The sequence below is a fragment of the Loxodonta africana genome, chromosome 15, assembly GCF_030014295.1.
Source record: "Loxodonta africana isolate mLoxAfr1 chromosome 15, mLoxAfr1.hap2, whole genome shotgun sequence".
NCBI classification, from domain to species: domain Eukaryota; kingdom Metazoa; phylum Chordata; class Mammalia; order Proboscidea; family Elephantidae; genus Loxodonta; species Loxodonta africana.
Genome location: NC_087356.1, coordinates 59,693,899 through 59,719,565, shown reverse-complemented (window position 1 = coordinate 59,719,565; position 25,667 = coordinate 59,693,899). Strand labels below are relative to the sequence as shown.

At 44.0% G+C, this 25,667-nt stretch overlaps 1 protein-coding gene across 1 annotated transcript in view; it reads left to right on the top strand.

Moving 5' to 3' along the window:
• Positions 1-25,667, top strand: part of DCPS (decapping enzyme, scavenger) — a 74,820-nt gene that overhangs the window by 37,984 nt on the left and 11,169 nt on the right. Inside the window, exon 3 of the mRNA XM_003417417.3 lies at positions 21,883-22,028. Within this exon, the coding sequence (XP_003417465.1) occupies positions 21,883-22,028 (146 nt within the window). The remainder of the gene's footprint in view (positions 1-21,882; positions 22,029-25,667) is intronic.

The following is a 25,667-nucleotide window of genomic DNA, read 5'->3' as shown; positions in this document are numbered from 1 at the left end:
TTTTGAGTCAATCTCTTTTGAGTTATAAAAGAGAAACGAGGAGAGAGGATAGGGACCAAGCAAGAAGAGCCAGGAGTAGAGCTTGTCCTTTGGACCTGGGGTCCCTGCACTGAGAAGTCCTATACCCAGGGGAAGATTGATGACAAGGACCTTCCCTGAGAGCTGACAGAGAGAGAAAGCCTTCTCCTTTAGCTGCACCCTGAATTCAGACTTCTGTGTAGTGGTTAAGTGCTAGAGCTGCTAACCAAAAGGTCGGTAGTTCAGATCCACCAGGCACTCTTTGGAAACTCTATGGGCAGTTCCACTCTGTCCTAAAGGGTCGCTGTGAGTCAGAGTTGACTCAACGACAATGAGTTTTTATACCGTGAGAGAATAAATTTCTGTTTGTTAAAGCTATCCGCTTGTGGTATTTGTGTTACAGTAGCCCTGGATAACTAAGACAATGACAGACATGTAGACCAGTGGAAGACAACTGAGAGTTCAGAAATAAACCCACACATCTGTGATCAGTTGATCTTCAAGAAGGGTTCTAAATCCATCCAGTGTGGAAAGAACATTCTCTGTAATAAATGGTGCAGGAACAACTGGATTTCCGCAAAGAATGAACTTGGACCACTACCTCCTACCATATATGAAAACTAATGCAAATGGATCAAAGACTTAAATGTAAGATCTAAAACCATAAAATTTTTGTAAGAAAATGTAGGAATAATGCTTCAGGATCTACTTTTCAACAATGCATTCTTAGATATAATACTGAAAGCACAAGTGGTAAAAAATAGATAAATAGAACCTCATCAAAATTAAAGACTTCTATTCATCAAAGGACTTTATCAACAAAATGAAGAGACAGTCTACAGATGGGGAGAAAACTTTGGGGAGCCATATTTCTGATAAGGATTTAATATCCAGATTATATAAAGAACACCTACAATTCAACAACAAAAAGACAAACTACCCAATCAAAAAGTGGGCAAAGGACTTGAATAGAATTTCACCAAAGAAGATATACACATGGCTAATAAGCACATGAAAAAATGCTCAGTATCATTAATCATTAGGGAAATGCAAATCAAAACCACAATGAGCTATTCATGCCCACTAAGATGGCTGTGATATAAAAAACAAACAAAACAAAATGGAAAAGGTGAGGTTATGGAGAAATAAGAGCCCTCATCCATTGCTGGTAGGATTGTAAAATGGTACAGCCACTATGGAAAACAATATGGCGCTTCCTCAAAAAGTTAAACATAAAATTACCATATGATCTCGCAATCCCAGTCATAGATGTGTATTCCAGTCATAGATGTGTATCCAAAAGAATTGAAAGCAGAAATACAAATAGATGCATGTACACCAATATTCACTATAGTACTATTCATGATAGCTAAAAAGATGAACTCTGTTTAAATGTCCATCAACAGATGAATGGATAAACAAAACACATACAATGGAATACTACTCAGCCATAAAGAGAAATGAAGTTCAAATACATGCCACAACATGGATAAACCTTGAAAACATCACGTTGAGTGAAATAAGTCAGTCACAAAAAGATAAACATTTTATGGAATGACACATCTAAAAGCCAGGACCACCAAGGATTGCCAGGAAACACCAGAAACTGGGAAGAAGTAAGCAAGGATCTTCCTCTACAGCCTTCAGAGAGAGCACAGCTTAGCCGACACCTTGATTTTGGACTTCTGGCCTCCAGAACAGTGAGACAAGAAATTTCTGTTGTTTACCGTGCTTTGTTATGGCAGCCCCGGAAAACTAATACATCCTCCATGTGCGAAATTGGAAGAATCTTCTAAGGAGAATGTGAGCAGCCCATAAGTAAAGGCCGGAAGTCTTCAGGGTCCATGATGCAGAAGAATAGCTTGGTCATCCTAATGTGAAGCTCATAGTGGCCATACCTATGACCACAGAGCTTCCAATTGGCTTTCTAGTATGCCAACCTTAAATATGAATGTGTGGACAGGCAAAGGTGATCAGACTTTTGAGTAAAACCTCACTCAGATGAGAGAAGATGACAAGAAAAAGGAAAGAAAGGGAGGACATGAACTGCAAGGAGAAGAAAATTTTTTAAAACTCATTAATCACAGATAGAGAAATTATGATGTATCAAATGCGTACGAACAGGATATTATCAATAAGTTGTTTTTGAAAAGGCCTCAAAAATTAAAATATGATAGCAGAAATGAAAAGTTTAATAGAAAAGTAGAAGGTGAAGTTGAAGAAAACATCCTTTAAAGTAGAGCAAAAAGACAAAGAAATGGAAAGTGGAGAGAAAAGAAAACTGGAGGATGACTCCAAGAGGCGGAATATTTAAGTAACGGGAGTTCAGAAGGAGGACAGAGAGAGTTTCCCAGAACAGAAGAACATGATTTTCAAGACTGAAAGAGCCTACCTAGTACCCAGATATGGGTCACATACAAAGAACTAGGAATCGGAATGTCCTCAGACTTCTCTCAACAGCAGCATTGCAATTTAGAAAATCATAGAGCAATACTTTCAAATTTTGAATCATTGCTTTCCATCCTAGGATTTTTTAGTCAAACTCGTAATTAAGTATGACAGTAGAACAAAGACTTTTTCAAATGTGCCAAGTCTCAAAGTTTCTCACGTGCATCACGTCTCGGGAAGCAACTTAAGTTTCTGCTTTGGTGCGGTGGCACTTGATGTGTGGTCCCTGGAGGAGAAGCAGCAGGCAGCATCCCCTGGGGGCATGTCAGGAACGCACGTTCTGGGACCCAACCACGGACCTTCTGAATCAGGTGACTCTGACGCGTGCCGAAGTTTGAGAATCACCGCTTTAGCAAAATAAGGACAAAAACCACAAGAGAGGAAGATAACGGATCCGGGAAACAAGGCACCCAGCACAAGAGAAAGGCAAAGGGAGTCACTAGGATGGTAGGGCCTGGAGATCCCAGAGGACAGATGGGCACTGGTACCAACAGGGGCAGGTTAGAGACTCCGGGAAGAGACATTGCTAGTGGACCCAAGGAGGTTTAGCATATTGAGGGGAGATTTATATAAATAGGGGGCGAATTAGTGACAATCACAGAAAAGTCCATAAAATAGTTACTAACTCCATATACCAAAAATTGTGCTGAGAAGGAAGGATAATGATAGTGTGTTCTTCAGCAATGGATAGCACTTTCAGCATCTGAAATGGGGTCAACTTGGAGTGCTAGTTTAGCCAAAACCGTGATACAGTTGTGTTACGAGGATGGGGGTTAGGAAGTTTGTGAATGCCTGCGCCAATATACGGGTGGAGGACCTGTAGAAAAGGAGGTAAATTCTTATCTTCAATCATGGAAGTGCGTAAACAGTACAACTGAAAAGTCAAGGAGTCACAGCATATAAAAATATTTGTAATTTAGAACTATGAAAGAACATAATCAAAGAAATGGCTTGAAGAATTGAAGGTGGTGCCATTGAGGAGCAAGGAGGGGTGGAAAACTGTTGTTTTTAAAACAAGCTTCATTTGACTCCCTAGCCTACGTGGAAATACAACTTGGATAAAAAATAAAAACAACATTTAAGAAAGCATGATAGGTAAGAATGCTTTATAAAGAACATCAGGGAAGCCCTCTTAAAATGGTAAACATTTTCAAGGGCTGGGCTTTTGAGCGATTTAAGATTGTCTGGGGCTACTTTTTGAAGGACACCAGCGATAAGAACAGGCTGGAAGCTCCGTGTTGCTTCTCTGCCCTCAGGGAAAACTTTTGGGTAGGGGAATTGCCAGGTCTGGCTCATCCTGAGCAGACACTCCCTCAAATAAACTCATCAAACAGGGGTTGGCAGAGATAACCCAGATGGATTCAAGCCTCGGCTGTCAACCTCAGCGAGGGCAGGGCGGGCTGGGCTCTGTGATGCTGTGGGCCAGCGCAGCCCCAGAGCCGGGTGCTGGCCCCACTCTCAGTACTGTGGGCTGTTGGTAGCTGCTTAAATGCACTGGCACAGTGGTCAAGAGCTCAGCTGCTAACCAAAAGGTCAGAGTTTTGAATCCACCAGCTGCTCCTTGGCAACACCAAAGGGCAGTTTTGCTCTGTCTTGTGGAGTCACTATGAGTTAGAATTGACTCCAAGGCCACAGGTTTTGGGTTTTTTTTCCAACTCCCTCGTGAATAAAACAGGGGTCATTATAATGCCCACTCACATCTGATCTGAGAAGTACATGCGTTGATAAGATATGTGTCCTTGGATGGTGCAAACAATTAAGTGCTTGACTAATAGCCAAAAGGTTGGCGGCTCAAACCTACCCAGAGGCTCCTCGGAAAACAGGCCTGGCCATCTACTTCCAAAAGATCCCAGCCTTGAAAACCCTATGCAGCGGTTCTTCTCTGCACAGATGGGGTTGCCGTGAGTCGGAATCTACTCAGTGGCAACTAACAACGGGAAGGGCTTTATGGTAGTACCTGGCACATCTGTTAGCAGTGAGAGTCCAAAAGGTATTGACACCTTTTTTTTCAACTTCTTTTATTTGGGAAGATATGATGACTCCCAGCCAGCGCACCTCATGTGCGGCCACTACCTGTCTGTCATTGGGGGCTTGTGTGTTGCTGTGATGCTCAACAGGTTTCAGCAGAGCTTCCAGACTAAGGCAGACGAGGAAGAAAGGTCTGACGACCTACTTCTGAAAATCAGCCAGTGAAAACCCTGTGGATCACAACAGTCTGATCCACAGCCAATCACGGGGATGGTACAGGATTTTGTCCCGTTGTGCATGAGGGTGCCAGGAGCTGGACTCCAACTAAACGGCAGTTATAGCAACAGACTTTTAAAGAAGTTTCAACCCTACAGAGAAGTTGCAGGAATACTACAGAAAACTCCTTTATAAAAACCCTTCACCCATTTGCCACGTTTTTTTTCTCTCTCCACATATACGTATGATAATAATAATTCTTATTTTTATTGAAAAGTGAGTTGCAGATATCATGACCCTCCCTCCTAAGCACTTCAGCACGTGCTTGCTAGGAACAAGAAGTAACCAGGGTAAAACAATCCATTTCAGGATATTTCACATATTTACAAGACTCTCCAAAGTGTTAAAAAGCAAAGATATCACTTTGAGGACTAAGGTACGCCTGATCCCAAGCCATGGTGTTTTCAGTCACCTCATATCCATGTGATAGCTGGACAATGAATAAGGAAGACCGAAGAAGAACTGATGCCTTTGAACTATGGCGTTGGTGAAGAATGTTGACTATACCTTGGACTGACAAAAGAATGAACAAATCTGTCTTGGAAGATGTATAACTAGAATGCTCCTTAGCTAGCAAGGATGGTAAGACTTTGGCTCATATACTTCGGACGTGTTATTGGGAGGAGCCAGTCCCTGGAGAAGGACATCATGCCTGGTAAAGTAGAGGGTCAGCGAAAAAGAGGAAGACCCTCAATGAGATGGATTGACACAGTGGCTGCAACAATGGGCTCAAATATAACAATTGTGAGGATGGGGCAGGACTGGGCAGTGTTTCGTTCTATTGTACATAGAGTTGCTATGAGGTGGAACCGATTTGACAGCACCTAACTACAGCAGCAACAGCGACATTGTCAATGTAGAATCTATAAGTAAAATAAACCAATTGTTCCAATACTGTCTTGAAGGCAATCCTTCCCCGCCACCTCAACCCAGGAGCCAATCCAGGATCAGGCATTGCATTTAGCGATCACGTCTTTTTCCACCACCCCCACTACCACCAATTGCTGTCAGGTCCGCTCCACCTCATGGCAGCCCCATGTGTGGCAGAGTAGAGCTGTGCTCTATAGGGTTTTCAGTGGCTAATTTTTTGGAAGTAAGTTGACATGCCTTTCTCCTGAGTCACCTCTGGGTGCACTTGAACCTCCGTACGTTGGGTTAGCAACTGAGCATGGTAACGGTTTGCACCACCCAGGGACTCCTTTGTCTCTTAGTCTTCTTTAGGCTTGAACAATCCCTCAGCCTTTCATAACAATGACGCTTTTGAAGAGTTGAGGCCACTCATTTTGTAGAAGGTCCCTAGATTTTGGTTTGCTGACATTTCCTCATGGTTAGATTCAGTTATGTGCTTTTGGCCAGAATGTCACACAGGATGTGTCATGCGGAGACATCTGATGCCTGTGTGGCCCATTATCGGTGATGCTAATGCTCATGACCCGGTAGCCTCAAGAGCGCTCGCTGCAAAGGTACTTGTTCCCCTTTGTAGTTAATAAGTACTCCGGGGGTCTGGGAGGGTTTGAGACTCGGCAAGAGGATCCCGTTCTCCAGCATGTTTTCACCTGATGCTCTGAGCACTGATTGGGTATTGACTCTTGAGCAGACCCCTCCTGAAGTTCACCTGCAGGTCAGCATCTTGACTGGCGTTTAGGTCAACACCAGCAATCCCTTTTGGCTGCCAAGAAGAAGCGGCGTTGAGAAACACATTGATTTTTATCAGAGAGGTTTTATTCCATTTGGGGCAAAAATGCCCTCGCTGGGATAAAGTCTGAAAAGGCCAGATTCTTTCATTCGCTTGTTCAGTAAGAATTTGTTGAGTGCTTAGTGTCTGGCAGGTGCTGGGGGTAAAATAGTCAAAGACACAGACAAAATTCCTGCCCTCCTGGAACTTACATTCTAGTGCCAGAATCAGACAATAAATAAAAATAAATCTGTATGATTGTTTAGGAAGTGGTGGTATCTGTTGACGGGCACGGGAAATTTGGCGGCAGATACAGGTGATAGTTGTACAACATGGGTAGTGTGATTATCTTAAAAAGAAAGAAATCTGTGTTCTGTTGTCAGGTCGTGGTAAGTGAGGAACAGAGAAAGCCGGTGAAGGAGATAGTGATGAGGTAAAAATCACATTGCCGTCAAGTCAGTTCCCACCCATGGCGACCCCATGTGTTACAGAGTAGAACTGAGTTCCATGGGATTTTCTTGGCTGTTATCACTACAGAAGCAAATCTCCAGGGCTTTCTTTTTTCTTTCTTCCATGGCACTCCAGGTTGGGTTTGAACTGCCAACCTTTCAGGTAGTAACTGAGGACAAATTGTTTGTACCACCCGGGGACTAAGGGAGCTTTTTTTCAGCCAGGCTGTCAGCTTTGGGGAGCTGACCATTAAGTAGAGACGTGAGTGCATACAGGAGCAACCAGGTGGTTCTCCGGTAGGGGAGTCTGCCAGGCAGAGGGAGCGGCCTGTGCACAGGCCTGAAGGCAGGGACATACTCGGTGTGGTTAGCAGCGCAGCAGGAGGTCAGTGGGGCAGATGGAGGGACAGCAGCGGGAACGATGGTGGTAAGTGAAATTGGAGAGTACCAGGGGCAGACCACAGAGGACCTGGTAGACCATGTGAGGAGGTAGTGGAGGGTCCAGGGCTTGGAGGGTGCATGCCCTCAAGTGGCCTCCACTCCAGGCCTTCCCAGTAGCAGCCCCTCAGGAGAGCACGAAATTCAGCCAGCCCCAACCATGAGGCCAGCCACCCCAGCTGGTCTAAGAGAAGCTGGGTACCGAGGAATGAGGGGCTCTGACAGTGGCAGCGGTGGGGTTTCTGCGTTCACACAGGAGTTCCTCAGGAAGGGAAGAAGGACGGCAGGAAGTAAACGGTTGGAAAATGCCTTTTTATTCCCGTCCCCCGGCCCCGTGTTCTGCTGTCAAGCGTGGGAGGTGAGGGGCACTGGCTTGGTGAGGGGGCTGTTTTCCCCAGCACCCTGGGTGGCTGGAGCAGACCTCTGACAAGCCTTGGCAGACCAAGGCGTGCTGGGAGGCCCAGTGGTTTTCTGTTCTGGAGCAGCCAGGAGCCCCAGCATTCACGCTTCAGGCTGTGTCTCCACTGGCAGCACAGCTCAGCTGGCCTCCAACATCAACTCTGCCTCTCTTCCCAGCCCTTCTGTCCTGTTCCCAGGGAATTCCACTACTAACAGCCCTTCTCTCCACTGCCCAGCCCAGGCAACTGAAGTAAGAGCAACAACAAGAAGAATAGAAGCTAGCATTTATGACCACTGTTCTGTCTGTGAGGTATTCTCTAAGTGCTTTGCATCTGCTGACTTATTTAATTCTCTCAGCAGCCCTGGAAGGTAGGTGCTGTTATCGTCCCTGGGTTATAGGGGAGGAAGCCAAAGCGATGGAAAGGCGTGGTCAATTGCCCAACCTCGTGCAGCTCGTACACAGTCAGGATTTGTACCTGGTCTGATTGGCTCCAGAACCTTGTTCTTATCCAGGGAGCTACGCTGCAGATATCATGGGAGTTTCCTAGGGCCCACTAAAAGGGCCAGGGTGGTTCCGCTCATCTATTTCAGGCAATCTCCTGCCTCTTGAAATCTTGGGGTACTTGACCTCTGACCCCTGGCCTATGACCTTGGGCTGTTAGAGAGCAACAAGAGTGAGAAGCGAAGAGCTGCTTTTTGCCAATGGGTTGTGAGGAGGCCTTCATGCCTCGTTTCGCAGCCAAGCCAGATCTGGGGGTGGCCAGGAACTGGGGTGACATGTATTAGCACCTCCACTGGCCCAGATGACATGTCTGGTTTAATGTCAGTCACAGCACTCTGGGGCAAATTTTATTGCCACACCTTAACAGATGAGCAGACTGAAACTCTTAAGAGGTTAAACCGCAAGCTCATGGTCACACAGCTAGTAAAGGGAGAACTGTGTGACCAACTTAGGTGTGCGCTGCTAACTCCGGAGTTCATGGCTTTGCGCTGGGCTGCTCTGCTCCCCAGGGATGAGGTACTGGGAGTGTTTGCTGCTGACCAGAAGCCACAGACCATCATCTTTGCATGTCCCCACTGGGCCACTGGAAGAAGATATCGGGCCTTTGGGGAGGCAGCTATGTTGAAAGAGTGCTGAATCCCAGTTATGAAGACCTAGGTCCCAGCCTTGCCACTGCCACATCTCACAGCATGACAATGGACAAGTCTTTGGACCCCTGGTGTCTTAGTTTCCTAGTGCTGCTATAACAGAAATCCCACAGATGAGTGGCTTCAAAGAACATAAATTTATTTTCTCACAGTTTAGTCCTAATTCAGGGCACTGGCTCTAGGTTCTCTCTCTGTCAGCCCTTGTCTCGCTTCCTGGGTGCTTCTCACATGTGCTTCTGTCTTCCCTAGTTTGTGTTCATGCTTCCTTGTGCCTAATCTGATCTTTTTTTTAAATATATATTAAAGTTTTTTATTGTTATAATATATATATATAACACAGCATTTGCCAGTTCAACATTTTTCAGGTGTACAGTTTATTTAGTAAATCAATTTCATTAATTATGTTGTGCAAACATCATCTATCATTGGCAACGTTTCCATCACCGTAAACATAAACTCACCACTTCCCAAACAATGTTGCTCCCATCCCTCTACCTCCCATCCGTGGTAACCACTAATGAACGTTGATTTCTATACATTTACCAACTGAGATGTCTCAACAACAGATGTAACTCTGGAAGTGCTCACTCGTCTATGCCAAGAAATTTGGAAGATAGCTACCTGGCCAACCGACCGGAAGAGATCTGTATTTGTGCCCGTTCTGAAGAAAGGTGACCAACAGAATATAGAAGTTATCGAACAGTATAATTAATATCATGCATAAGTAAAATTTTGCTGAAGATAATTCAAAAACATTTGCAGCAGTACATTGACAGGGAACTGCCAGAAATTCAAGCTGGCTTCAGAAGAGGACTTCGGATGAGGGGATATCATTGCTGATGCCAGATGGATCTTGACTGAAAGCAGAGAATACCAGAAAGATGTTTACCTGTGTTTTATTGGCTGTGCAGAGACATTTGACTATGGATCATGACAAATTATGGATAACGTTGTGAAGAATGGGAATTTCAGAACACTTAATTGTACTCGTGAGGAGCCTGTACATAGACTAAGAGGCAGTCAGTCGAATAGGAGGATACTAAGTGGTTTAAAATCAGAAAATGTGTGCATCAGGGCTGTATCCTGTCACCAAATTTATTCAGTTTGTATGCTGAGCAAATAATCTGAGAAACTGGACTATATAAAGAAGAATGGGGCATCAGGATTGGAGGAAGACTTGTTAACAACCCATGTGGAGTTGACACAACCTTGCTTGCTGAGAGGGAAGAGAACATGAAGCACTTCCTGAGGAAGATCAAAGACTACGGCCTCCAGTATGGATTACATTTCAACATAAAGAAAACAAAAATTCTCAACAACTGGACCAATAAGCAACATTATAAACAGAAAATACTAAAGTTGTCAAGGATTTCATTTTACTTGGACCTACAATCAACACCCATGGAAGCAGCAATCAAGAAATCAAATGACTTATTGCATTGGGCAAATCTGCTACAACAGACCTCTTTAAAGTGTTAAAAAGCAAAGATGTCACTTTGAGGACTAAGGTGCACCTGCACCAAGCCATGGTATGTCCAGTCACCTCATATGCATGTGAAAGCTGGACAATGAATTAAGGAAAAAAAAAAAAAACTGGACAATGAATAAGGAAGACCAAAGAAAAATTGATGCCTTTAAATTATGGCATTGGTGAAGAATATTAAAATACCCTGGACTGCCAAAAGAACGAACAAATCTGTCTTGGAAGGCATACAGCCAGAGTGCTCCTTAGAAGTGAGAATAGCAAGACTTCATCTCACATCCTTTGGGTATGTTATCAGGAGGGACCAGTCCTTGGAGAAGGACATCATGCTTGGTAGAGTGTCAGCAAAAAAGAGGAAGACCCTCAGTGCAATGGATTGGCACAGTAGCTGCAACAATGGGCTGAAGAATAACAATGACTGTGAGGGTGGTGAGGACCAGGCAGTGTTTTGTTCTGTTGTACATTGGGTCACTGTGAGTTGGAACTGACTCAACGGCACCTGACAATGAATACATTTGCCTATTCTTGTCATTTTATGTAAATGAGATCATGCCATATTTGTCTTTTTGTAATTGACTTATTTCACTAAGCATAATGCTTTCAAGGTTCATGTGTGTTGTGGCATGTATCAGGACTTAATTTCTCTTTATGACTAAGTAGTATTCCATTGTGTGTATGGACATTTTGTGTGTTTTTCCACTGACGAACACTTAGGTTGTTTCTACCTTTTGGCTATTGTAAACAGTGCTGCAGTGAACAGGGAAACCCAAGAGAGTAGAAATCCCAGCAAATACATTTTAACACCCCAAGAAATGGTGTACATGTGTATAAAGGAGCCCTGGTGGCGCCGTGAGTTGTTAAACGCTTGGCTGCTAACTGAAAAGTCAGTGGTTCAAACCCATCAGCTGATCTACGGGAGATGATGTGGCGGTCTGGTTCTAGAAAAATTACAGCCATGGAAACCCTATAGAGCAGTTCCACTCAGTCCTTTAGGGTCACTATGAGTCGAGATCGACTGGACAGCAATGGATTTTTTTTTTTTTTTTGTACATATATAATCTACTCTTTTGATATCCCCAAAATGATTAGGTTTGAAACACATCCCACACTGATATCACGTCATTAACATAACAAAGAACACCCTAATGAGTATTCCCAAATGGAATTACATCCACATTAGGATTCCAACATATTTTGGGGGACAGGGAGTACAATTCAATCCATAACACCTATGAACCTCTTTTATCTCCTGTGAAATGGGGATTAAAACCACTTCCTTCCTAAGTCCAAATATGGAAGCATAGGTTGGTGGTTCTTCACTAGGTGTTGAGGTATGTAGGCAAGTCTGATGGTTTCTTGGGGTGTTAAAATGTATCTGCTGGGTTTCTACTCTCTCAAGTTTCCTGGTAGAACATACCTGAATCTACAACAAGTGGGCTGGGGAAAAGTGGATCTTTTGAGAAGCATCCCCAAAGGATTTTGAAACACCATTTTCCTTTCCTGCCTTTGAGATTTGTGTTGAAACGTGATATAAAAACTTCAGAGTAGTGATAATAGCTGTGGCAGATGTTGTTAGAAACAAGGAAAAGGACTTAACCAAAAAGAAATAGTTTTAGACCATGGCCCTACGTCTATTCAGGAAAACTAAGGTTTCCTTCTGAATGAAACAGTGCTTCTCATGCAGGGGCAGTTTTGCCCCCTGAGGGACATTTGTCATTGTTTGGAGACTTTTTTTGTTGTTACAACCAAGGGTGGGATGGGGCGGTGGTACTGGTTTCTAATGGGTAGAGACCAAGGGTACTGCTAAACATCCTTCAATGCACAAGACAACACTCACAACAAAGAACTATCTGACCCAAAATGTTGATGGTGCTGAGGTTGAGAAACCATGGATTAAAAATAGTCAGCACTGCAAGGTGGAACCAACATGGTGCTCTAGACAGAAGCACCACGCTGTCCCTCCACGGCAAAGACCTGAAAAACTAAGTGAAACAAAGGCAAACGTCAGTCCTGGAACCTTAAGCATCAAATGAAGAGGTAAAGAACTCAGCCAGGCACCAAATAGAATAAGAAACAGAGTGAGTAGAGATACATGTGGAGGTCTCCTATCAGCTAATACAGCATGGATTTGCCATTGCTATTGAAGATCGGCATACAGATAGTATGGGAAAGCAGCTTCATGGAGCTCCCAGCAGGAGACAGAGCACCTGGTAACAAGTGATATATGCTTTCCCACCCTCCTACCTTCTTCCCCCCTGCTTGGCCTCCACAGCCAGAAGGGCCACAGTCTCTTGGCCAGGAGGTACCAGATCTGGTCCTGTGCTGCTCGGATTAGCCCTGCCCATACTGGCTGGCCCCTGAGTGCCATTTATTTGTTGCTGGTATTGCTTTTTCCCACTTCTTTTGGTTTCTTCTGTGCCTCTCACCACCTCCCCCTCCTTTCTCTTGAACACCTGGTTCCATGTGCCATCTTTACTTCTTCTTGAAAGGCTGCGAAGCACCGCTTGACTGGGGAACTGTTTCCCTGGCCCATGCTGCCATGTTGGTGGGATCCTCGGGGCTTTTTGTTGTTGTTGTTGTTTTGTATGTTTTCTTCTGCTTTTCACAGCTTAGGAGCCCCTTCTAGTAGGGCTGCTATGTGCAGCTTGGTAGCCACTTCCTTGATCTGTGCAGCTGCATCAGTGGGATCCCTGGGGACATTTCTTTTTTCTCTTTTTTCCTTTTTGTCTTTCTTCATTTCTCAGTTTCTCATCTCTCTATACTTACCTTCCTTGCCTGTCTCCTGAATACCTAGCACTGTGTGACATCTCTACCCCTTCTAGCCTGGCTATATATATCCGTGGCCTGGGTTCCACTTCCCTGGTCTTCACAGCTGCGTGGGTGGGATCCCCTGGGGGATTTTCTTTCTTTTTTTTTTTCTAGTTTTTATTTATTTATTTTTTTCTTTTTCCTTTTTTCCATTTTTTCTCCATTTCTCAGTTTCTCATCTCTCCACTCCCAGTGGCAAGCTCACATAGCACTCTTTTTGTTTGCTTGTTTTTGGCTCCTGTTTCTTTCTCTTCTCTCCCATACGCATCTCTTAGCTCCACAAATCACAGCCTTCCTGCCTGCCTGCGCCATGCGGTGAATGTCACATCCCCAACCAGCACAGGCACCTGCCCAGCACTAATTCCCAGCCCTCCCTGTCAGCCTTAGTACATGCCACAAACAACCCATCCCAGCCCCTCCCTTCAGCTGGACCTACTCTGCTGCTCTATAGCTGAGCAACTGGCCCTGCTCATTGGACAAGGAAGTGAAAAGTATCATGCCCACAGATGAGCAAAAAGCAAAGGATGCACAGCCCACCTGCTCAGAGACAATCAAATAAAACAAAAAAGCAGGACAAAAGAAACAAATCTACAATCAATAAATGAAGAAAACAACTACTGAATGTCCCAAAGACAGGAGACAATATCAAAACATATTGAAAAAACAGGACAGGATGGTTCTAGTAGGTGTCCAAAATAAAATACCAGATGACATTCCAGTAGAAGAAAAGGCGCTAGAGCTAACTGACAGAGAATGCAAATCTCTAATATTCAGAGCTCTCCAAGAGTTGAAGCAAAAAGCAGACAAAAATGAGGAAAAAATATACAAATGCATGGGAAACTACAGACAAGAAATTGAAGAACTCAGGAAAATAATACAGGAACAAAATGCAAAAATAAATTCACAACTAGAAATCACACTAAAACAACAATTAGAAATCCAAAAGATAACACAATTTCAGAAATGGACAGCGTCATAGAAGGGCTGAGGAGCAGGTTTGAAACCGTGAAAGACAGGATCAGTGAAATTGAAGACAAACACTTGGATACAACTCTGTTTGAGGGAAAATCAGAAAAAAGAATGAAAAATGAAGAAGTCCTAAGAATTATGGGGGATACAATTGAAAGCAAAAATTTGCACATGATCAGAGTTTCAGAACAGTGGGAGAAAACAGAAAACACAGAGAGGATCATTGAAGAATTCCTGAGAGAAAACTTCCCTAATATCTTGAAAGATGAATAGGTGACCGTCCAAGAAGCTTAACAAACCCCATACAGGTTAGACCCCAAAAGAAAATCACCACGGCATATCATAATCATACTCGCTAAAACCAGAGACAAAGAAAAAATCCTGAGAGCAGCTTGAGAAAAATGAAAAGTTACATACAGAGGGGAAACAATAAGACTAAGCTCTGATTATTTGGCAGAAACCGTGCAGGCAAGAAGGCAACGGGAAAACATATATACAACCTTGAAAGAAAAAAATTGCCAGCCAAGAATAATATATCCTGCAAAACTCTCATTCAAATACGATGGTGAAATTAGGATATTTTCAGAAAAACAAATTAAGGGAATATGTAAAAACCAAACCAAACGTACAAGAATTATTAAAGGGAGTCTTTCCATTTGAGACCAAACAACATGAGACCACAGCCTGAATCTAGGACACAAGATCATATGAGCCAGATACCAACCTAGGAAATGAACTCTCAACGACTATCCAAAACCAAAAGAATTACAACAGGGAACCAGAGAGGTTAATCTGTAAATGACAACAGTGTCAGGACAATGAAAGAGGGAATAAACAGTGTAGGCATAGAACTTTCTAATGGAGAGGAAGGCAAGACGTCAGGACAATGAAAGAGGAAATAAACAGTGTAGGCATAGAACTTTCTAATGGAGAGGAAGTCAAGACAATGCCAAGTAATAATTGACTGGGAAGATACAGGTAAATTTCAAGGTAACCATAAAGGAAGTTAACAAACCTACTCATCAAAATAAAGAAGAAAATCATAAAGCCTGTGTAAAAACAAAATCTACAAAGACAAAAGGAGTGAAAAAAAAATCACAAACAAAACGAATTCAGCACAGGAGAGTAAGAGGAACAAAGACAAAGTCAACACCACCAAAAAAAGGACTACAAAATGGCAGCAATAAACTCACACCTGTCAATAATTACACTAAATGTAAATGGCGTAATACTCCCATAAAGAGACAGAGAGTGACAGAATGGATCAAAAAACAAAATCCATCAATATGCTGTTAGAAACAAAGATGTAAATTTGTTTAAAATCAAAGGATGGAAAAAATATATATATCAAGCCAAGAGCTACCAGATAAGAGCAGGAGTGGCAATACTAACCTCAGACAAAATAGAGTTTAAAACAAAATCCACCATAAAAGACAAAGAAGGGCAATATATAATGATTAAAGGGATGGTCCGTCATGAACACACAACCATAATAAACATCTACACACCCAATGATAGGGCTCCAGAATACATAAACTCTAACAGTACTGAAAAGAGAAATTGACAGTTCCTAATAGTAGGAGACTTCAACACACCGTTCTCAGTAAAGAACAGAACATCTAGAAAGAAGCTCAGCAAAGATACAGAAGAGCTAAAGGGCACAGTCAGTCAACTTGACCTCATAGACATGTATAGAACACTCCACCCAACAGCAGCAAAGTACACATTGTTTTCCAACACATACGGAACATTCTCCAGGATAGACCACATCTTAGGCCACAGAGCAACTCTCAACAAAATGTAAAACATTGAGATAATACAAAGTATCTTCTCTGACCATAACGCCATCCAGGTAGAAATTAGAAACAGGAAGAGCAAGGAAGAAAAATCAGTTACATGGAAAGCGGATAACACCCTGCTTAAAAACCACTGGGTAATAGAACAAATCAGAGATGGAATCAAAAAGTTCCTAGAATCAAACGAGACTGAAGACACATCATACCAAAACCTTTGGGACACAGCAAAGGCATCCTCACGGGTCAGTTTATAGCAATAGATGCACACATTAGAAAAGAAGAAAGGGACAAAAATCAAAATATTAGCTACACAACTCAAATAATTAGGGGAAAAAACAGCCAAGAAAGGCCCACAGCCACCAGAAGAAAGGAAATAATAAAGATCAGAGCAAAAATAAATGAAATAGAGAATAGAAAGAATCAACAAAACCAAAAGTTGGTTCTTTGAAAGGATTAACAAAATCGACAAACCACTGCCCAAACTGACAAAAACAAGAGAAGATGCAAATAGCCCAGAGAAGAAATGAAATGGGGGACATTACAACAGACCAGCTGAAATAAAAAGGATCATAACAGAGTATTATGAAAAACTATACTCCCAGAAATTTGAAAACCTAGAGGAAATGGACAAATTTCTAGAGACACACTACCTACCCAAACTAACACAAGATGATGTTGAAAATCTGAACAGACTCATAACAAGAGAAGAGATTAAAAAGGTAATTAAAAAAAAAAACTTCCAACAAAAAAAAGTCCTGGCCCAGATGGCTTCACTGGAAAATTGTACCAAACATTCAGAGAAGAGCTTACACCAGTACTACTGAAACTATTTCAGAACACAGAAAAGCAAAGACACCACAAAAAAAGAACATTATACACCAATATCTCTCATGAATGTGGATGCCAAAATTCTCAACAAAATTCTAGCCAATAGAATTCAGCCTCATATCAAAAAAAATAACATACCATGACCAAGTAGGATTCATACCAGGTATGCAAGGATGGTACAACATTAGAAAATCAATCAACATAAGCCACCACATAAATAAAAGAATCACGTGATCATCTCAGTTGACACAAAAAAAAGGCATTCAACAAAGTCCAACACTCATTCCTGATTAAAAACTCTCAGTCAAATAGATACGGAAGGGAAATTTCTCAGTGTAATAAAGGACTTCTGTCATAGGCTGGGTTCTCTAGAAAAGCAAAACCAGTAAAGCGTACAAATACATATATAGAGAGAGATTTATATCAAGTAAACGGCTTACATGATTGTAGAGGATGTAACATCCCAAGCCTGTGGAGCGTGATAGAGGCTTCTCTTGATTCACATAGCCACAGGGGCTGGAAAACCCAAGATTGGCAGGTCAGAGAGCAGAACTTCTGCTTACAGGCTTGAAGATCAAAGAATCCCAAGATTGGCAGATAAGCAGATAGCTCAATCCCAAAAACCGGAGGTCAGGTGAACAGGAGACAGCTGCAGGATCCAAAGTGAGCAAAAAAGCCAGAATGTCTGCTTATATTCAGATGCAGTGCACATCCCAAGGAAACTCCGTTTCAACTCATTGGTTACTTGCAGCAGATTCAATCCTGGGATTGATCACATAAAAACACTGAGAATCATGGCCTAGGCAAGTTGACACACAATCTTAACCATCACAGCATTTATGGAACTCCAATGGCCAAAATCATTCTTAATGGAGAGAGCCTGAAAACATTCCCCTTGAGAACAGGAACAAGACAAGAATGTCCTTTATCACCACCCCTATTTCACATTGTGCTGGAAGTCCTAGCTAGAGCCGTAAGGCAATAAGAAGAAATAAAGGGCACCCACATTGGCAATGAAGAAGTTAAACTATCCCTATTTGTAGATGATATGATACTGTACATAGAAAACCCAAAAAGACTGTAGGAGAAAAATACTGGAACTAATAGAAAGATTCAGCAGAGAAGCAGGATAAAAGATATACAAAAATCAGTTGTACACACCATATATATTCCTATACACCAATAAAAAGAATGATGAAAAGGAAATCAGGAAAACAATACCATTTGTAATTGCACCTAAAAAAATAAAACACTTGGCAATAAATCTAACCAGAGATATAAAAGATCTATACAAAGTAAACTACAAAACACTAATTCAAGAAACCAAAAGAGATCTGCATAAATGGAGAAGCATACCGTGCTCATGCATAGATATACTAAACATTGTGAAAATGACAATTTTATCCAAAGCAGTTTACAAATACAATGCAATCCCCATCCAAATACCAACAACATTTTTAAAGAGATGGAAAAACTAATACTGATTTTATATGAAAGGAAGAAGCCCCAGATAAGTAAAGCACTACTGAAGAAGAATGAAGTAGGAGGAGTCGCACTACCTGAACTCAGAACCTACTGTACAGCTATGGTAGTCAAAACAGCCTGGTACTGGTACAACGGCAGATACATAGACCAATGGAACAGAATTGAGAACCCAGATGTAAATCCATCCGCCTGTGATCACCTGATCTTCAACAAGGGCCCAAAGTCCATCAAATGGGGAAAAGACAGTCTTTGTAATAAATGGTGCTGGCAAAACTGGGTGTTCATCTGCAAGAATATGAAACAGGACTTATACCTCATACCATATACAAAAACTAATTCAAAATGGACCGAAGACCTAATTATAAAGCCAAAAAGCATAGAGTTCATAGAAGAAAAAATAGAATCAATGCTACAGACCCTAATACACAGCATTATCAGGATACAAACCACAACCAACAACACACAAGCTCCAGAAGATAAGCTAGATAACTGGGATCTTCTAAAAATTAAACACTTATGTTCATCAAGAGACTTCCTCGGAAGGGTTAAAAGAGAACCTATAGACTGGGAAAAAAATTCTGGCTATTACGCATCAGACAAAGGTTTAATCTCTGAAATCTGCAAAAAAGTCCAATACCTCTACAACAAAAAGACAAATAATCCAATTAAAAAATGGACAAAGGAAATGAACAGACCCTTAACCAAAGAAGACATTCAAGTGGCCAGCAGGCACATGAGGAAATCGTCTCGATCACTAGCCATTAGAGAAATGCAAATCAAAATGACAGTGAGATACCACTTCACCCCAGTGTTAGTGGCACGGATCAAAAAAACAGGAAATAAATGTTGGAGAGGCTTCGGGGAGATCAGAACTGTTCTGCTCTGCTGGTGGGAATACGAAATGATACAACCATTTTGGAAAATGGTTAGAAAGCTAGAAATAGAATTACCATATGATCCAGCAATCCCTTTCCTACCAATATATCCTAGAGAAATGAGTCGTCACATGAATAGGCATATGCACACTCATGTTCATTGCAGCACTGTTCACAATAGCAAGAAGATGGAAACAACCTAGATGCCCACCAACAGAAGAATGGATGAAAAAACTGTGGTATAGACACACAATGGCATATTATGCAACAATAAAGAACAATGATGAAATCTGCAAAACATCTCATAACATGGTGAATCCGGGGGGCATTATGCTGAGTGAAATAAGTCAGTCACAAAAGGACAAATATTGTATGAGACCGTTATTGTAAAAACTCATGAAAAGGTTTACATACAAAAAGAAACAATCTTTGATGGTTACAAGGGAGGGGAGGGATGGGGACGGAAAAACACTTGGTAGACAATAGATAAGTGGAAACTTTGGTGAAGGGTAAGACAGTACACAGTACTGGGGAAGCCAGCACAACCTATACAAGGCAACGTCATGAAAGCTCCATAGACACATCCAAACTCCCTGAGGGACCAAATTGCTGGGCTGAGGGCTGTAGGGACCATGGTCTCAGGGAACATCTCGCTCAATTGGAATAACATAATAACATAGTTTATAAAGATAATGTTTTACATTCTACTTTGGTGAGTAGCGTTTGGGGTCTTAAAATCCTGTGAGCGGCCATCTAGGATACTCCATTGGTCTCACCCTTTCAGGGGAGCAAGGGAGAATGAAGAAAACTAAAGATAGAAGGGAGGGATTAGTCCAAAGGACTAATGGACCACATCTACCATGGCCTCCACCACACTGAGTCTAGGATAGCTAGATGGTACCTGGCTACCACTGCTGACTGTTCTGACAGGGATCACAGTAGAGGATTCTGGACAGAGCTGAAGAAAAACATAGAACAAAATTCTAACTCACAAAAAAAGACCAGACTTACTGGCCTGGCAGAGACTGGAAAAGTCCTGAGACTGTGGCCCATGTACACCCTTTTAGCTCAGTAATTAAGTCACTCCTGAGCTTCACCCTTCAGCCAAGGATTAGACAGGCCCATAAAATGAGACTAAAGGGGCACACCAGCCCAGGAGCAAGGACTAGAATGCAGGAGGGCACAGAAAAGCTGGTAATAGAGAACCCAAGGTCGAGAAGGGAGAGTGTTGACGTGTCGTGGGGTTGTTAACCAATATCGTAAAACAATATATGTACTGTTTAATGAGAATCTAGTTCTGGAAATCTTTTTCTAAAGTACAATAAAAAAAGAATAAAATAATTTGAGAACCATGTATAACAACAACAAAATAGCCAGCACCAATGTATGATTTACCGTGTGCAAACATTGTTCTGAGTGGTTATGAGTATTACCTTACTTAGCCCTCACAACCGTAGGAAGGAGGAACTATTATTACCTCTTTTGACAGATTGGGAAGTAGAGGCACAAAGAGGTTAAATAAGTGGACCAAGGTCCGCCTCATAGTTAGTAAGGAGCAGGAAGAGCGAGGATTTGAACTCTGGCAGTCAGATCCAGAGTCCATGCATTTATCCAATGTAAAAACAGCTTGGGCGCTGTGTCTGACCTCCTCCAACCCAACAAGGGAGAAGGAGAGCCAAGATCAGTAGCACAAGGCGAACTTCCATGCGGTGGAGTCCTGGCAAGCCTCCTCTTCTCACCATCTTTACTAATTCTGACACCAATTGGCCTTCATTTAGCAGTCTCTGCTAAATTTTTTTTTTTTTTTTACTGGGTTCGGTAATTCATTGCAGTGGCGAGGGAAGTCACAGTTACAGTTCAGGCTCAGGAACACTCAAGATACAGTTTGCCCATCAGGACAGCCTCTTCCCAGCCATGCTCATGGCATGCCCCTCCCTGGCCCTCAGTCTGCCCAAAGATGCTCAGCTTTCCCTCTTCCTGGGGCAGGAAGCCCACTGTGCCGTTTCCTGCTGCCGGGTCCCCTTCCTTGGTGGTGGTGGGTTCTCTTTGCTCTGGAATTGGCCTTCTTTTAAGATAAAACTGACCAATCCCCGCAGTAGGCCACAATTACCATATCACACAGTCACCTGGGTGGAAGTTGCAAGACCATGGCTAGAAAGGACGCACAAAAAAGTCTAGCCACTGTGCTAGACTTAGCTGCCCTCATTAAGGCTAAAAAAAAAAACACAGTTACTGTCGAGTCAACTCCAACTCTTCATGACCCCAGGCGAATCAGAGTAGATCTATTCTCCATAGGGTTTTCATTGGCTGTGATCTTTCGGATGTAGATCACTAGGCCTTTCTTTGGAGGTACCTCTGGGTAGACTTGAACCGCCAGCCTTTCAGTTAGCAGCCAAGCGTGTTAACTGTTTGTACCATCAGGGACTCCTCATTGAGGCCACTTGGCTTTAAATTAGTTTTCCAGCCTTGTGCTCAGAAAGCCACATAGCTAGAAGTTTGGAGGAGGATCCTGGAAGAGTTAGAAACTCTTGGTTCCTCTTCACTCCCATACCTGTAAATGGAGAAGGGCTGGACCTAGGGTGACGAGGGACCCAGTGACCCATCAGTGAAAACCTTGTGTTTTCCTGGTTATGGTCATGAATTGAATGACACGAGGTGCCTCATGGGAGTGGATTGCAGGTGAACAGACCTTATTCCTTCGGTCCTCATGTTAGGGAATCACGGTTGAGCACGGGGAGGGCCTGTGGGGTGAGAGTGGAACAACAGTGCAGAGAGTGGGTTTTACTTCCCAGTCATGGGCTGCGTTGCTTCATTACAGATGTGAAGACCACCGTGGTCTACCCTGCCACAGAGAAACACCTGCAAAAGTACCTGCGCCAGGACCTCCGGCTGATCCGAGAGACAGGAGACAATTACAAGAACATCACTTTGCCCCACCTGGAGTCCCAGAGCCTCAGCATCCAGGTACCTGGCTACCCCAGGGGAGCGTGGCCAGCTTATCTTTTTTCAAGTCCCTGTGGAGGGCTTACCAAGGGCCAGGCACTGTGGCGGGCAGGGGGCTGCTGCAGAGAACATAGCAGCGTCCTTGCGCAGTGGTCAGCGAGTGCACAGATGTATGAAAAAAAACCAAACCCACTGTCATTGAGTCAATTCCAACTCCTAGAACAGAACTGCCCCGTAGGGTTTCCAAGACTGTAAATCTTTACAGAAGCAGACTACCACATCTTTCCCCCACGGAGTGGCTGGTGGGTTCAAATCGCCAACCTTTCGGTTAGCAGCCAAGCTCTTTAACCACTATGCCACCAGGGCACCTACAGCTGTCCAAGTAACTGTATAATAAGTGAGATGTCGTTGCTGGGGAGAAATGTGAGCAAGGTAAGTAGGATAGAAAGTCCTGGGTAGGGGGGCTGCTGTTTGATACAGGGTGGCTAGAGGCTTTTTTGATAATAGAAATTGACCTTGGTCTTGGACCCCACCCAGAGTGCCTGGATTTGCCAAGGAGGCTGAGGAATCTCAAAGCAATCCAGTTCCTAATAAGAATTTGTATCTGTGGTTGTTGTTATTGTTGTTAGCAGTCAACCCCAACTCATGACAACCCCATGCTCAATGGACCTGCCCAGTCCTGAGCCACCCCCACAGTTGGTTGCAGATCAGACTGACGTGATCCATAGGATTTTCATTGGCTGATTTTTAGTAGACCCCCAGGCCGTTCTTCCTGGTCCATCTTTTTCTGGAAGCTCCACTGAAATCTGTTTGGCATCATAGCCACATGTGAGCCTCCACTGAGGGACGGGTGGTGACTGCGCATGAGGTGCGTTTGTACCTAAGATAGACCCGAGATAGTCTCAGAATGCCTGTGGCTTCTCCAGGGGTCTGGGAATGGGTAAAGACTGGTGTGCCTTAGGCCCACCCAGTCCAGACTTGTTTCTGGCTTAGCCTGCAGCCAGCCAGCCTCCAGGAGTTGAGTCTCTGAGTGAAACATCTCCCCACCCTTGCCGTTCATTCCATAGGGAGGTGGAACTTACTGCCCTGGGGGCTTGAGCTCATCCCCCTTCTCCCAGGGGCCATGTGTGCAGAGTCGTCAGCCCTGGGCCATATGCACGACTCTTTAGCCAAGAGATCCTGAGTTCTTCTTGGGCTCAGAGCCTCTGCCTGGAACTGGCCCAGCGTGAATCCTCAGAATTAAATGTGACTGATACTTATTCGTGAGCCTTTTTCTTGCTCAGTCGCTGGTTTTCACTGTCTCCATCTCCTCATTGCTCACTCTTGTTCTCTTTGAGCATTTCTCACTTATTCTCCCCAAGACTCAAGTTACCGTGGCAGAGTGTTCTCAGAGAACTTGCGGCCGTATCTCCCCAGCCTGGAACAAAGGAGGGCTCGCTGGGTGTGAGGGCACTGCAAGGTGAATGAACGGTACTTGGGAGGAGTAAGGAAAAGGAGGTCGACAGGGCCTGCAGGAATGCTTAGGAGTCCCTGTGTGCCAACAGCCTCCTCTCCAGCAGATGAGACTCAGCCAAGTGGTTAGCCACAGTCCCCTGCGTAGTATTTGCACAAGGTTCCTCTGGCTTAGGGGGCAGTGGTGGTTCAGTGGTAGGATTCTCACCTTCCATGTGGGAGACCTGGGTTTGATTCCCGGCCATTACACCTCATGCGCAGCCACCACCCATCTGTCATTGGAGGCTATGATGCTGAGCAGGTTTCAGCAGAGCTTCCAGGCTGAGGTGGACTAGGAAGAAAGGCCTGGCGATCTACTTCCAAAAATCAGCCAATGAAAACTCGATGGATTCATAACCAATCATAGGGATGATGCAGGGTCAGACAGCATTTCGTTCTGTTTTGCTTGGGGTCACCATTAGTTAGGGCTGACTCAACAGTAGCTAACAACCACCACCATTTTGTTTTAAGCCCCAGCATGTGTTCTGTCTCTATGTGGCCAAAGGAAATACGACTCTGTCTTCCTAAATAGCTTCTGCTGTTCAGAGTCCTAGAGATTCTATCGGAGTCTGTGCTCTGTTGTACTGTTTGCACGTATATAGCATCCAAGAGAGGAAGCCTTTGATATAGTTAGTCTCAGTTTATTATGCACCGTTATACTCGGGAAATAATACAACAGTAATCCCACTACCCTTCCATGTGCTGATTGACATGAGTGTTCACATACTCATTTTTTAGGTATTTCTGTCAAGTTTGCAAACACTCAGCTCAACTGCCAATGGTCCTTATTTTTACTGAGCAGCTACTCTGTTCCAGACCCTGTGCTAGGCTCCAGAGAGTCATCAAGATAAGGGGAACATTGACGGTGTCCTCCCAGGCTAGTAGGAGAGGTAGACATGTTGACTGACAATTGCATGGTGATGTGATAATGACTTTGGTGTTGTTTCATAAAGGTGTATGCAAATGGGGAGAGGTCAGCTCTGATGGTGGGGGCCTCCACAGAGGAGGGGATCCACCAGGTGGGTGTCCCAGTGCTGTCGAGTCGATTCCGACTCATAGCGACCCTATAGGACAGAGTAGAACTGCTCCATAGAGTTTCCAAGGAGCGCCTGGCGGATTCAAACTGCCAATGTCGGTGTAGAGAGACGAATAGAAGTCCACCTCGTGGGCAAGGCAGGGCGGGGCCTTCCAGGCTGAGGGAACAGCAAGAACAGAGGCACAGAGGGTCGGGATGCTCTGGTGCACTTGAGTCGCTGCAGGCAGCTTGGTACAACCAGGGCATGGGTACTGGAGGACCAGCAGGAGCCGATGCTGTGAAGGCAGGCCAGGGCAGGGAGAAGAGTTGGGACTTTGCCCAGGAAGCCACATTATAGAGGATAATATGCGTTACTTAAGGCCAACTTGTTTAATCACATGTAACTACTTCATAACAGAGTCTAGACTACTGTTTGACCAAACAACCGGGCACCGTAGCCTAACCAAGTTGACACATAACGTTAACCATCACAGGCTCCAAAGCCTATTCCTTAATGCCTGCTGCCTTCCCACTGGAAGGCCACTGGTGTTCCTTGCCTATGGGCAAAGACAACTTCCCAGGGAGCCCTGTCTGTGAGGTGCACCAGGACCTCCGAGGAGAGTCACTGTCTCCTTCTTCGCTTTATTTTTGGGAAGCTTCCAGTCAGATTCTGCCTAGCTTTGGTCTCGAAGCTCATTCCCAGAGAGTTTTCCTGAGGAGGAGAAATTCCTCAGCGGGAGAATCTGATGTGCTGGGTATACGAGCCCTGGCCACACAGCAGGAGGAAGCAGCTGTTGGGTGGACCCCAGACCCCTGCCATGGATGCAGCACTTCCTGGCTCTTTTGGGGACTCCTCTTTGAAGGTGGGTAGACCACATTATGACCGGCTTGTGGGTCTTATCAGGGGTTGTATGAGGCCAGAAATGCCTCCTTTGGGTAGTTGCAGGAGACCTGAGGTTCCAGTTTGTCCTGGAGGCCCAGCTGTTCCTGGATAAGGACCCACTGCTCCCTCCCTCTGCACCTCCAGTGGTTGCTGTACTTGACCTTAGCTGCACTGACCTGGAGCTGAGGGCACCCAGCAGCACGGAGCCCTCGAGGCTCAGGGCTTGAGGTGTGCAGTCTCTAAGCCAGTCTGCCCACCTCTGGCTGTTACT